We start from the raw sequence: 14,715 nt of genomic DNA, 5'->3' as shown, positions 1-14,715 counted from the left end.
GCAAGTGATTTCTGAAACTCTGGGCAGAGGCAGGCTTGTAATGTAAGCTATTTACTGGCCTAATGTGAGCTGTTTAGCATTGTCCTGTTAGGGTGGCAGTGTAGCATAGTGGTTAAGGAGCAGGATTTGTAATCAAAAGGTTGCTGGTTCGATTCCCCACTGGGGAACTGCTGCTGTACCCTTGGGCAAGGTACTTAACCCACAATTGCCTCAATAAAATACCCCACTGCATAAAATGGATAACATAGTAACATAATAATAAAAAAGAATAAACTGTAACTGATGTAAGTTGCTCTGGATAAGAGCATCTGCTAAATGCCAATAATGTAATGTAATGCCCTCAAGTAAACGGCGAGCACTGCCATTGGCATTGAAAGGATTACTGGGACACAGCGAGTGTGGCTACATGTGATTTGTGCTGCACTCTACTCATTCCCTGTTAATTCATTGGTGAACAAATAAGGTCCTGAGTGGCCTTTTGGGAGGTTTGAATATTTCCAGTCTGGTTCTCAAAGGTCACGCCCAGCCTGCCAGACTTCTTGGTATTTTTTAAAAAATGCAGGCTACTCCGCCTACATGGCCAACAACAGATCTACCCCTCTCACTTCATCAACAGCCCTCTGTGGCAGAGAAAAAGGCCTTGTATTGCTAAATGCCAGTCTAGGCTAATGGCAGCCCCGATGAGCCCTCAGTCATGAGAGTGAGTTGTTAGTGCAGCATCCATGACTCTAGTGCTAGGTGAAGGCCATTACGGGTAAACAGGTTTTTAAGCACAGATCAGTGTGCCCTCCATTTTTGTATTTTCATATACAGATTGCACTGTTAATATCAGCGGTTTTATGTACAGATCAGCATGCTGTAGACTGTCTGACTCCTTTCTCATGCTGTATCAGTGGAATGTGGAGGACAGGTGCCAGGAATGGGGCGAGGGATGGGGGTCACCCTTGTACATGCCCTGAGGGCCTTCCTCTGATCTGGGTTCTGAGCCTGAAGGGAAAACAAGACAGAAACCTGCACATACCTTATGCTTCAGCACTCTGTGTGTGTGTGTGCGTGCGTGTGTACGTGTGAGTGTGTGCGTGTGTGTGTGTGTTAGTAGTCCTTGACATGGAGAACACTCTGTGTTCTGGTTTAGCAAAGAGGGTCTGCTGACTACTGAAACTGGGGAGGATTTTAGGGAGTTCCTGTCTTGGAATGTTCAGTGGCCAGGACATGATTTTCTATGTAATTTATACAGAATTTGAGATCTTGTTACCTGTCTAGAGAACCTTTGGTAACACAGTGCACCCATCTGCAAAACACTGCATTGTGAGAAACTACAGACCACAATAAAAGATGGAAGTTCTGCTTTTGAACAGTGAAGATGTGGTTCCCCAGTTGTCTTAAAGCTCAGATCTGGGTTCAAGTTTGGCTGTCATTTGCTGTGTAATTTTCTAAAACTAACTGAGAGTCCATAATGACAGAACACAGTGAGCTTTGTTCCTCTGGGGTGAGGTGGGCTACATTGACCCAGGTTTTGCTCCACCCTGCTCGTGACATACTGTAGCTCCTCAGGCTCTTATCAGTTGCTCAGATGACATCAACAAGATATACCTCTCCTCTGTCCAGTGTTCCCTCTCCAGGTGAATTGTAGGATTTTTAGTGTGAATAAAGTCATTTTGGGCATGCGACTGTGCCGCAGTGCTGCTGTGTGCGTGGGGGGTTGCTGCAGTGAGATCAGCCTAATGTAGTTCTGACGATCACAAAAAGGCTGGGGGAGGGTGCATAAAAAAAGCAATGAAGGCACCCATCCACTTGCAAAGTGTCAGTTGCTTGGGCAACAGTGCTTTTGCCAGGTAACAGTTGACCTGATGGTAACCTCTGCAACCTGCAAGTCCCTGTCCCTGTGATTTTTTTCATACCATCTTTGATGGGTGAGTTTGTTATGCTATTGATTTAAAAAAAGGAGGGAGGAGGGGAAAGGGGATCAGTGCCATTGCTGGTTCACTAATGTGGCAAACACAGGTCAGCCATCCAAGAAGGATTTTGTGTGTGTGTGTGGGTACCTGTGCATGCATGTATGTGTGTCTGTGTGTATTCATATATCTGTGTCTGTGTATGTGCATGTGTATACATGTGTGTATTGTAAGAAAGACCTTACTCTGTCTGTGAGGGTTTTCCCAGCTTTTGGTGAAATGGCTAAAAAAGGAATATGCCCTGTACTCCACTTTCTGGGAATGCTAGATTCTAGTGTGCTTTTTGAGAGATTGGAACCATCCACTGTTCTGATGGATAGGGTACTTTCTAAAATTAATTCTTGTTAATAGGGAGTCTCTCCTGGGTCAGAGGAGGGGAAATAAGTAAATGGGCACTCACCTAAAGTAGTAATCTTTGCCATTCTGTTGTGCAGCACTCATCCCATGAACTTTAAGAGAGAGCAGCTTTGAACCCCTGTTTTAAAAAAAGGCTAGGCCTACATGGTATCAGATGTAGCCTATAGGCTACCAGGTAACATTTTATTTTCTCCTTTTTTTCATTGCGGCAAAGTCCTCTGCTGCCGACTTGAAATCAAACTTGTCCAATGTGTCTTTGCAGCCGCGTCAATCTCTCCTCCTCCAGACGACTTCGCAGCGCCGTCTTAATTCGATTCTGCTGAAAGAAGCCCCTTTCTGCTGGCACGCTTGACATGGGCAGAACACAGGCAATTTTAGCCAGTGTAGCCCAGTCGGGGTACAGCTCAGTGAACTCATAAATAAGCACGTTTCGCTGTCAAAACACAAATGTCCTGTTTAGGGATAGCCTTCATTATAGTTACGTTTTGTATGAGCATTATTACCAGACATTTTGACTGGCAAGTTTTTAATTTATTGGTTTTTTATAAATTTTACTCGGCAAAAACCGGTAATTACCGGCTAATGGAAACCCTGATATGTATGTGTCTGGGTGAGTGTGTGTGGGTGTGTGTGTGCATATTGCTGTGTGCCAGCGCAGTGATTGAGGACTCAGTATGCTGACTTGATTAACACGCCCACCTCTGCATGCTCTGAGAAAGGGGTCTCATTAGTGTACCAACACAAATGTATTCTTCTCATGCCACATTTCAAGGCAGAAATGACAATGGTATGGAAAAAAGAGGGGTGAGCAGACAGCAAATCAGCAATCAGTGTTGCTTTTTTGGGTGACATATATTTGTTCATCTGTGATCATTTACATGTCATGACCCTTTACATTCAAAGATGCTTGCCTTTACAGAGGGAACCCTTGTTTTCTGTTCACCCAAAGTCTCCATGTGTCTGCACCCTTTGGTCCTACACCTGGAATTGTAATTAGCTTTAATTATCTGTGCCCTGTGCTCTGAATAATTTGCTCTCTCCAGTGCCCCCTGGCTCTACTTAGCAAATGACGCCAACTCTTCTACGGACCCCCCATCCTTAAAGCTGTTGCCTTTGGCCTTTTGGCTCCATTCCACAACAGCGAAAGACAAGATCCTCTCACTTTTTATTTATTTTAAGCTGCAGGCTTTTGTACAAGTTCTGCCGCTGGTGTGGAGTCGCAGTTATGTCTTTCCTGCCATTACCGTTTCACACCACGTGTGCCTGTCTTAGGCAATTAGACTCAGATGAAATATTCATTTATCTTGTGTGATGCAAACAAGGAACTTCCAAATGAAAGCCTCTCCTAGTGCAGCAGTGACACGAACATAAACGATGCTGGGCCCGTCAGGAGATTATCCTGTTTTCAGTCAAACTACGCTCATAAAAGAGGAACAGGGACTGACAGGCCATTAAAGTGACAGTTTACTCCCCGCGTCCCAAAGGTTCACAGCATTACCAACCCTCCTGAGTAAACCTAGGGGTAAATCAACAGCAAAATACTCATATATGTTCCAGTGTAGAGATATGTATGTGTTTGTGTGTGCAATTGTGAGGCTTGAGCCAGGGATATGGAGTAGTAAGTAGGCTCGCTTTTCCCTGCGAATGGAGAGAGAGCAGAGATTTTCATTCAAGCTGTAATGACTAAAAACCTTCTGAGGGTTTGAACCATCGATTCTGTTTCGTGTTTGTGTTTATCTGTCTGATGACATTTACTTTGAAAGATGAAATTTTTGCCTTAGCCAATGCCAAGGGGAATGCTTCCATGTAGCGGTTTGCTGGGGAATTTGAAAAGAATGTTGTTTTTTTTCTCTCTTTTTTGCAACATGTCTAAAGTGAAACATGCTTCTTGCCTTATCAGGTTTTCATTTATCCTCTGCTGCTGTGAAGAGGAGTTGTGGTGCTTTGGGAACTAATGTGAAAGTAAACCCCTCTCTCACAGCCTCCCGCTGTCATAGAGAAGTGGGAGTGATTGATTGGATGAGCTGTGTTTGTATCATTTTGTTGAAGCCCCAGTCGGAATCATGGCTGTCTCAGTTAAGATCCTCTCTCTTCTTTTTTGTTTTTCAGGCCTGGTAAAACTGGGAGTCCACTGTGTCACCTGTCAGAAAGTTGCCATAAAAATCGTCAACAGAGAGAAGCTCAGTGAATCTGTGTTAATGAAGGTAAGACAGAATACCTCCTTGGTCCTCTCTCTTTATCTAGGTTCCAAACAAAGATGCCCGATACTGATCCTGTGTCTACGTGTCTGGGGTCTGTCTCTTACAGGGCAGTTTGGACCGGTTTTAACCATGGTATATGGGTTTTTTTCCATACAGAAGTGTTCTTTTTGCCCCTCTTGCCTCTTATATGTTCTCCAAAGCTATATTTGTCTGTGGAATCTTCATTTTTATAGCCCCAGAAACGATTTTTGATTACTGTGCCCACCCTAAGACATGTGGTTATGAAATACGACTTTGGTGTGAAACATACATCTTTGGTGCCTCCCTTTTTGAACAAAAATTAAGTTTACCTGTGTGAATCTACATACGGAGACAGAAATGCCACAGTCAAGATTCAATGCCCCAATTTGCAATTGAAAACCTGCCACCAGGATAGAGGAAGCTGTGGTAGTGGAAATGGATTACACTGATGCAGGCCCTTCCCTCTGAGAGCTGCAGGAGGAGAACAGCATTCCCACTTCCAGGATGGTCTTGGCTACTTGCATTGTGTGCAGCGCTTAGTACAACAGCGAAGGGGGAAGCAATCAATGCCACGATACAAGGAATCTGCAGAGGGATTGTTTTGTTACATAAAGCAGATTATCCGAGTTGTCTTTCATCTGTGATTATTACTTTTTCAATCAGCACCATCATTCGGATCGGCCTGCTTGTTGTACGTTTATGACATCCTTTTGATGACTGCGTCTTTAGAGGGTCATTTAAGGCAAAGGTGTTTATGGGGTGTGTTTAGGCTAGGCGTTTATGAGGTGTTTCCAGTTATGGTTATATTTATGATTTTTAGATTGAGTGCTTATAGGGTGTTTGTGGCCTTTTTACAGGTCAGTGGGAATGAAGTGTTTCTATCAAGATAAGTGTGGCTGAAGAGGCTTGGGATCCTCTGGTTTTGTTTTTCTCCTGAAACTGAATAATCGTATGGAGGGACTGAAAGCCTGTGCATGGATTTGACTTGCATTACAGCAGATATTGTACTCCCTTTCAGTCTGAGGTTCTATGGGAAGAGGGCACTGCAATCCGGGGTACTGTGAAACCAGCCTGCATGCAGATGTGGACCAAGAAGAAAAAGATGAAAGGACCAGTGTGTCTGCAGGGCAGCAATCAGTTTCATTACATAATATGCTCCTGATCTGGGATGAGGTGCAGGGGCCTGCAATGCTTTAGTAATGGTGAGAGTAGTGAAGGGGCTGTGACTGAATCTTTGATGATGTTCTGTGCTCCTCAGTGATAATAGATTTGCAGCAGGGACTGATGGATGTTTCGCTGGTCTCTGGTGCAGAAAGGGCAAGGTTACGCTGAGGTATTGCTGCACTGGAGACATAGTCTTGTTGCCCCAGGGTAGGAGTGGCTTGGGTACAGTCATATCATCAAAGTGTAACAATTGGAGGGGAGGGAATCCATTTAAGAGGCCACAGTTGCTTAGCTGTGGACCACAAAGCGATCATAAAAGCTTACTGAGAGTACAGTCCCTACTGAGACCACACAGAGACCACAAAGAAACTGAACTGCAACCATTTAGGGCCACTCAAAGACCACCCAGAGACCGCAAAGAGACCTTTCAGAAACAAAGAAATCATGCAGTGGATTGTCAGTCGGATCATGCCACTAGGATCATGTTTATGTCTCTGCAGTGTGGCTGTTCTCTGGTGTTATGTTCTGAAATGATCAGTGGATACAGGCTCAGATACACAGCTGTTTCATGGTGGATAGAGGGTTAGATGTGAATGAAGGGAAAGAATGAGGAGAGGATGGATGGACAGATGGACAGATAAATTCAAAAAAAGAGTTAGCATTACCGTCTTCTCAGTTAAACTATTTCCAAATGTTCTCCATAATTATACCCTCTGCTGAAGCATGCCTTGGGAATCATATGAAATTGAGTTGACTATAATCTGATGAAAGGTTATTGTCTTTCACGGGACACATGTAGTTAGATGAACCAATGTAATTTAATATACAGTCATAGCACTAATACATGATTGTTTGTGCGCCCTAGTAATTTTCAGCTTGCAAAAGTTGCTTTTTTAACACGTAATATTTAATGTGTTTTAGATTTGTTTTAGAACTCAATAGTGTATTGTGTTGGCACAGGGCAATGTGTGAAAAATGTTTGTTTCCTTATAAATCCTTATTAGGGATGCACAATGATATCGGTATCGGCTAATAAAAACTTAAGACGTTAATTATCGGCATCGGCAGCTATGAAAATTTCTGCCGATGTGCCTGGCCGAGAAGGTGACGAGTTAACTATGCGCACGTGATGACGCTAAATGTTTATTATGAGCACCAGCAACAAGCTTCAACATGTCAGCTGTATGGAAGTATTTCAAAGTATCTGAAACAGATAACAAAATGGCGATTTGCAATGCTTGTAAAGCTGTGTGCTGCTAAGCTTCTATTTGCTTCTGGAGGGGAGTGAGACCATTTTTAAATTACGCGGCATCTATATATGATATATATATATATATATATATATATATCCTTTACATTTCCATTTACATTAATTTATTTTGCAGACGCTTTTATCCAAAGTGACGTACAAAAGTGCATACAGTAAGTACAGCAATAGTACGGGGACAGGATGTGTACAGTTCTACAATGAGATAGTAGTTCTCAGCTGAGAGCAAGGTCTGTTTTAGGACACAGTACTATCCAATTTGTACAACTACAGGGTATAGGGCAACTAATAAGATACACCTTCAAACTTCAAACAGCAACTTCAACTTCAACAACTTCAAACAGCGCAATGAGTGCCAGAGTAAAGGCGGTGACAAGAAAACAATACACAAAAAGCACACAGCAATTTACAGCAGCAATGACCGGGGGGGGGCAACGATTGTGTGATGGGTCAGTCCAGGTAGAGTCTGAAGAGATGTGTCTTCAGACCACGTTTGAAGGAATGGGGTGATCAGTATTGGCATCGGCAATTGTCCAAAATGATTTTGAAAATATCGGCATGTCTAATATCGGAAAAAATCCAGTATCGTGCATCCCTAGTCCTTATGTATTAATTCTGTGTGATCTGTGGATATAAAGCTTATTGCTGCCATGATTGATGTCACTCTTTGCTACACTCCTTCCAAATTTCATTTGTGCAACCATTTGTGCTGTGGACAACAGCATCCCAGCATGCATTTGGTGTGAAAGAATGGCCCTGTTAAATAGCATGATTTACAACCTGAATGAAAGAAAACATCCTCAACTTCTAGTCCACCAGTGGGAAATGGTAATGGGTTTAACTGAACTCTGCACTCTCTCTTCACACTCGGAGGGTTACAGGAGACTGATTAAGGGGCATTGATTAAGCGGTGAAATGTGGGAACACGCTGGGAATCTCAGAAGACATAACAGAAAGAGGATGAGGGATTTCTGGTGGACCAAGCACACAGGAATGTTACACCCACCTGGTAGAGGCTGTTGTGCAAGGATGTGGTGTCATGGAGATATGTTGCTTTTCCTGGGGTGGGGTGTGTGTGTTGCAGGAGCTGTGAATTCAGCTGAGCATCCTCATGCCATTTCATTTTCCCAGTGTTTTGATCCTTAATGATCTTTGGTTGTGTTTGTTGAAGAAGAATACTTTAAAAAACTAACAGATCATGCTTTTCAGTTAATTATTTCCTAATTAATTGCCTGCTGGATTATTTCCTTCAGTCTGGCAATCAGAGTTTACTGCTGTGTGGTGGGAATTCTCCTCCATTATGTGATTTAGTTCTTCATTTTTGTTTATTTTTTTTGGTATGGGTGGAAGAACAATAAAGGGGGGAGAGGAATGTCTAGGAGGAGGAAGATGTACAGGAGGAGAATGACTGAGAGAAAGAGAGGAATTTCTGCTGGCTTCATGCAGTGCTGTCCCCATGGCGACAGTAGTCCTCTGTTGTCAGAGCTTTCATCTCCCTCTCTGGTTGCTGGGGCTCTTTTAGATTTATTTTGGCGGGGGGGTTGCAGTAACAGTGCAGAAGCCAAGCTGTCTCTCATCTGAAGTCTTCATAGGCATCACCATGTGTTGTCATTTTTCCAAGAGTACATATTGAATTAGGAGTAACCAAGTTCTCAGTCCTGGTGCTACATTAACTCTAATTTCCATTAAACTCAGAGAATGGGTTCCTGGGGGCAGATGCTCATTTCCAGAATGTTCACACGGCAGCTGTATCTAGGGCCAGCGCAGTGTGTGGGGAACTCCTCACAGCTGGGTGCAAGTCCTCTACCCCCTGGTCTCCTTCCCTGTTATTTTATATGTTCTGAGGGTATGTTGTCATGGGAACCAGATGAGACTGGAAGTGGTGATGAGAGTATAGAACAGGTCTGAGCAGCTGTGGAGTTACGGGCATGTGATGTTATCTTCAGCTAATGAAAATATGCTAAATAGGCAAAATGAGTATTTGACATATTTTCATTAGTGGCTTATCCCCATGGCTCCATCTCCACAGGTGCTCAGACAGCTTGTCTGTAAAACTATAGTTAAGTAAGTGTGTCAGTGAGAGAGAGAAGTAAAAGTGTTCTTTTATTTCTATATATTTAATAAATAAATAATATATAAATAAAATGACACTGACAGTCATTTAACATGTCTTGCTGCTGAGCTGCTCTCCTGGGTTAACTGATTCTGCATGCCTGTAATTCACATCCTGGCGTGTTTCTCCTCCAGAGCACTATTAGAACCATTTAGGTTGACAGAGAGAGCATGACAAGTAACAAGTGAGTTGTTCTGCCCTGTGCCAGCCTTTTCTTTTTCCCTGTTCCTTACCTCCCTACCTCCTCCAGTCAGTCTCTCGCTGTAGACTGTGGGTCTGGCCTGTCAGGCCTGATTTCCTCTCACCTTGAATGAATGGCACATTCCCTGCCTCTCTCTGGTGAGGGAGGTTTTCCTCCCCTGGATTTTGTTCATGAAGAGCAGCAGCCACTTATATTCTAGTTTCTTCTCATTTTTGTTCTGTTCTTGTGGCCTCTCGGTGAGTCGTCATTAGCAAACGGTCCTGGCATTTCCCTGGCGCGGTCCCCTCCCGCCGCCGTGTGCCATAGAAAGCGGGGAAAGGTGACTGCAAACGGCACGTGCGGATCAGAGCCCTGGCATTTTAAAACATGCTCCACGCAGAGCTCACCACCACTGGGCTTGACCCCTCCTGAGCTAATGAAGTCATCCCTGGCATTTAAGAAAAAAATCTCGTTGAACTTCCCTGGCTGCGGCACTAACGAGGGGCCCGTTGAGATTCCTGTCGTGTTTACTTTAAAGGAAAGAGCGGGAGCCCTCTGCTTCAGCAGTACCAGTGGCAGTGATCATTATTATTGAGACACAGGTGTGTTTAGTGGTCGCGGTGGACTGAAACGCTTCCTGTCAGCCTTTTGTTTTAGCTCCCCATCGTCCTCTTTATTCCCAAAAATGACTATCCACCTGTCAGGCTACCCACACACCTGGCATTCAGCCCTTCACGCTTGAAATGTCACCTTTTTAAATGCTAATGAGGAAGAGTCCCTGTTCAGTCATTAAGGGGTTTGTGTCACTCTTGGGCAGCTGACAGTGACAGCCCGAATAGGGTCATTCCAAAGACTGGCCCACAGGGCAGCGAGCAATCGCATATACGTGGAGTGCTCAGACCAGAATGAAGCTGGTCCACATTCTAATCTGCATGTCACAGTTAGTTGCACTTTGAATATCCTGCAGTGGAATAAATGTTTGAAAAACATGGCCCAAACAATGGAAGGCTCCTGTCTGTTGCTTTTGATAAGGCTGTTTGATAGTTTGCGTGGAACATTCTGGAGTGAAATGATAGCTCTATGGATGTGGAGTAGAGCCAAGTGAAGGCTCTCTTTGCTGGATTTGATTGGTTGAGAGGATTCAGAGGGCAGGGTGTGTTCTGGCTGTTCATGGAGAGTGATGGAGTGAAGGTTAGATGGCCTCATGTGATTTGGAGGGGGTATAGGACACGGTGATGTGAAGGAGCTCAGGGCTGCTGGGAGACAAGGCCTGCAGGAGGTGCACTGCAGAGAGGAAACAACAGAGCTGCTATGTACCATCTCCTCACAGTGATGTCACTGTGTATAAATGTGTGTGAGTATGTACTTCATATTCTCCAATATCTTAGTGGCACATAAAGTGACACAGAACTACAGTGTACAGTGTAACTACAGTGAGTCTTTGTCCAGTAGTCCTTGGTGTCCGTTCTCCATGATTCAGTCTTCATGCTTTGCGGTCCCGCCCCCTTCCACTGCTGATTCCAGAGAAACCCCACCCTGCGGGGTGGGGGACTAGCATCCTGGCACCTGGAGCACTTTCATCTGACGACCATGCAACACCGTCCCTCCTGCAACACCTGCTAGTTGCCATACCCAGGCAGAGCACAGTGCTCAGTATTCACCTTGACATTCATCCACCATTTGTTTCTGCAGGAAATCTGTAAAAGATTTACTGATGCTTGTTTGTTCCACAGTAGGAAACCATCTCCCTCCTTGCAGAAAAAACTCTGAATCTTGTCTCCAAATTGTTCTGAGTGCTGCTTTCATCTGTACATGCATTTGCTTGACTTGTGTATTTATAATCATCAGGTGTTTAATTTACCTTCATAAGGTATCCATAAGCATACATTACACCTTCATAAGCATGATATTACAGCTTTATACAGCATGTGCAGATTTGCAGGAAATTCAAAGGAGGAGACACTTCCACAAAGAGCAGTCAGAGTTCAATATCAACTGGCCAGCAGGGGAGCAGGCAAACAGAAATGGTTGTTTCTAGAGTCTGCAGTTCCTCCATATATACATAGAAGAGATGTCGAATGTCCTCAGACATCCCTAGACATGCCCATATCTCATTCCATGTGACACTGGCCTGGATGCCGTGATGTATCTATCAATGGTCATATATTCAGCAAGGCCTCTCTAACCATACTGCCTGGAATAACATCTACTCTTGGGACTCATTTTCTGCCACTCCTGCGACTTCTGCTGCTTTTGTGTGTGTGTGTGCGTGTGTGCGTGTGTGCGTGTGTGCGTGTGTGCGTGTGTGCGCGTGTGCGCGTGTGCGCGTGTGCGCGTGTGCGCGTGTGCGTGTGTGCGTGTGTGCGTGTGTGTGTGTGTGTGTGTGTGTGTGTGTGTGTGTGTGTGTGTTCATCCATGCTTGTATGTGTGCATGTGGCAGTCAGGCCTATTAGTATGTGTGCATCAGCCAAGCCTGTCTGTGTGCATGTGGGCATCAGTGTAACAGAATGTTCTTCAGGGCCTGCTCATTAGGCTGGCCCTCCAGACTGCTAACAGGCAACGGCATTTCAAAATCACAGTGATGTTCAACTTTATGCTGTCAGTTAACAAACTGTTACTATTAATTGGCATTGCATCATACTACCAATATTTGATTAATTGTGGTTTCTGTTTTCCCTACTACTGTAAGTTAGGTGTAAGGAAAAATTCTGTAGAAGATGAAAAATCACAGAAGAAAGCATGCCCTTAGGTGGCTCATGCCCCTAGGTGGTCACAAATCAGTGAATTTGCTTATTGATGCTTTATAAATTAGTAATGCCACATCACCATGTTACTGTAGATTTGTGATAGAGGCAGGTACCTTGGGACCAGCGCAAATGTTGACAGTAAAAGCAGGTGAACAGGTGCCCTCGTGAGAGGGAGCTGAAGTACGGCTGTCCTCGATAAACCAAGAGGTTGACTTCTCCCCAAGCCCTATCCCCTCAGCAGGTGTGACTCAGATCATAGGCTGATCTGCAGGCTGCAGGCTTGCATGCCGCCCAATGGGGACATTGCCTATTCATGAAACTGCTGCTTAGGATGCCAGTGACCCTCCCCCCTGGCCGCCTTGCCCTCCCGAGGTGATTGCTGCCAGAGGAGAAACCCAGTGACGTGACCCGGCCAGCGATTCGTTTGCTCATCCAGTCTGAAGATAATTAAAGTTAATTAACCGTGTCCTCTCTTCTCCCTCCAACCACAGCAAGCATCAACTGAGCCAGCGGTTCCCCCATAAGCTTCAGAGAGGGAAACCACATCATCACCTCCTGCGCCCTGCCCCCCTGGGTGTAGGGGACAACATTTGGGCATCATGTATCAACATCCTCTTGCTCTCCAGCAAGGCTTACATTGTATGCTGTAGTGAGGGTGTAGATCTTCTGTACCTCTGAGAATAGTTTTGAGCAGGGACATGACCTTGAAAAACAAATTTTGCTACATTCCCTTTTACGCATGTGCATGTGTGCGCACACATACACACAGACACACACACACACACACAATTTTAATGAAAGCATGCTCAGGCTCAACTTCAGCCAATTAATAGCAGGTCCTCTGTCTCTTTCACAGGTCATATAACATCTTGACATGCATACCAGGAGTGATGCAACAACATGCCGTCTTAACTATACAATAATTGCAACTGCTTATCATACCTGCCCTATAGTAAACTACAGTAGAACCAAAGCAGCAAGCTATATTGAATTTGGTTAAATCAAAGCAGACAAAGCGAGCCAAGACAGCAAAATTCACACATCGCAATCACTGTCAATAAAATGTGTTTGTACGGCGCATGAACATGTTTTAAAAAAATGCATAGACACTGTTTGAACCAGCATGCCATCAGTAATAGAAGGCTTTTTATAGAGCAGCATTGTTTGATCAGGGAGAAAAGCTTCTCTACCTTTTCTGTGTCAATGATAAGATTGATCTCAGATTTGCTTTGTCCTTTTTTATTTTTTTGTGGTTGACAGCTTAGCCTGACAGTTTGTTGTGGCGGGTTATGTGAGAAGAGGCACCAATTATCCCACCGTAATCTACCTCCATCAGGCTTGTCCTGAGTTTGCTGGGAGCCGTATTACACCTTCTCAGTTCTTCGTAACTCACCCATTATGCGCCCTCTTGCTTATCTGCTTTTGATCTCCAGCCCCTGGGTAATTGGTCTGAAAACCTATCATGGGAGCATCCAAACGGCCTGTGGAAGGTCTAGCCATAGAGGGAAGGATTATCACCTCTTGTTCGGTCAGTGCCTCATGGTAGATTCCTGCTCTGTAAATCTGCTCTTAATTAGATGGCTGTTTTTTGGTTTTGTATCACCCAATTTTAGTATTTGTTTGTTCCTTTTTTTCCAAAGTCGTTGGGTTTCTCTTGATCTATGAATCTCTTATCCTCAATGTTTTTTTATTCTTATGCTAATTGTGTTTTTGCACAATTGGTTTGGAGCCATTGGTCATTTTTGTCTGACCCTAGGTGGCACAATGTTGCATTCCTGTATTCCAAAACAGTTGTGTGTGTTTGTTTACTTGTTTGTATTGTGTGGGTGTACATGCATATCTGTGTGTACTGTATGTGTCTAAGGAACATCATCTTTCCATGGTAGGCCTTACCTGAATGGTACTGTTGAGCACAGACAGAGAAAATAAGGGAGGGTGGGAGGGAAAGAGAGGGTGGAGATTGTAATCCACCACAGAAGGAAATGTCTAAGCATCTAATGAGTCATGGCTGACCCTAATCTTGTTATCTTGACACTGTGATGACAGAGCTACCATTTTCTCCTGCTTTGATTTCTTTTGTTTCCCCCAAATGATTATGGATTGTGCATCCTTTCCTCAGCAGTCAGGAGGAAAGCAGTTGCATCGAGCTTCACCCCACCACCCCACCTCACTAACCCCCCCCCCCCCCCCAGCCATAGTTGGAGACACAGAATAAAATGAATTGCCCTCATACGCATAGGTTGTTCCATCCATCCATTTCTTATTCAGCTAAGATGGGGAGGCTCTGCTTAACACACACTTTGATCTCAAAGGGTTACTCCTTATGGCTGCTCACAAGCATGGAATTGCTGTCAGTCCATTTCTGTGTATTCAATGTATTTTTTACTTTCTGTCTTTCTGTCACCACTGCCCCTTGCTTCATGTTACTAGGAGTCATTGCTATCCCTCCCAAAGCACTGAATCAATAGATAGAAGTGTGGGGGGACCTGCAAGGTTAAAACTCCCAATTTCAATCCCAGTTTAATTTCCGATGGATGTTCCAAATCAATGCCAATTCATTTTATTTTTTTTCAACAGAGGTCATTAAAGTTAAAGCGTCAGTGTCGCCATATAGCAAGAAGGAATTGGGTGTGGATTTTCGTTAGCAGGAATCCCCCCCCCCCACTTCAACATGGACTCATTCATTCATGGACTCACTCTTCTTTCATA

At 44.2% G+C, this 14,715-nt stretch overlaps 1 protein-coding gene across 4 annotated transcripts in view; it reads left to right on the top strand.

The window, feature by feature from the left end:
* Positions 1–14,715, top strand: part of brsk2a (BR serine/threonine kinase 2a) — a 188,200-nt gene that overhangs the window by 101,777 nt on the left and 71,708 nt on the right. For all 4 annotated transcript variants that reach the window (XM_036535099.1, XM_036535097.1, XM_036535098.1 and 1 more), the window contains exon 2: positions 4,422–4,516. In XM_036535099.1, coding sequence (XP_036390992.1) covers positions 4,422–4,516 — 95 coding nt within the window. The remainder of the gene's footprint in view (positions 1–4,421; positions 4,517–14,715) is intronic.

Source organism: Megalops cyprinoides, chromosome 8 (genome assembly GCF_013368585.1).
Source record: "Megalops cyprinoides isolate fMegCyp1 chromosome 8, fMegCyp1.pri, whole genome shotgun sequence".
Classification (NCBI taxonomy): domain Eukaryota; kingdom Metazoa; phylum Chordata; class Actinopteri; order Elopiformes; family Megalopidae; genus Megalops; species Megalops cyprinoides.
This window is presented reverse-complemented; position numbering and strand designations above follow the sequence as displayed.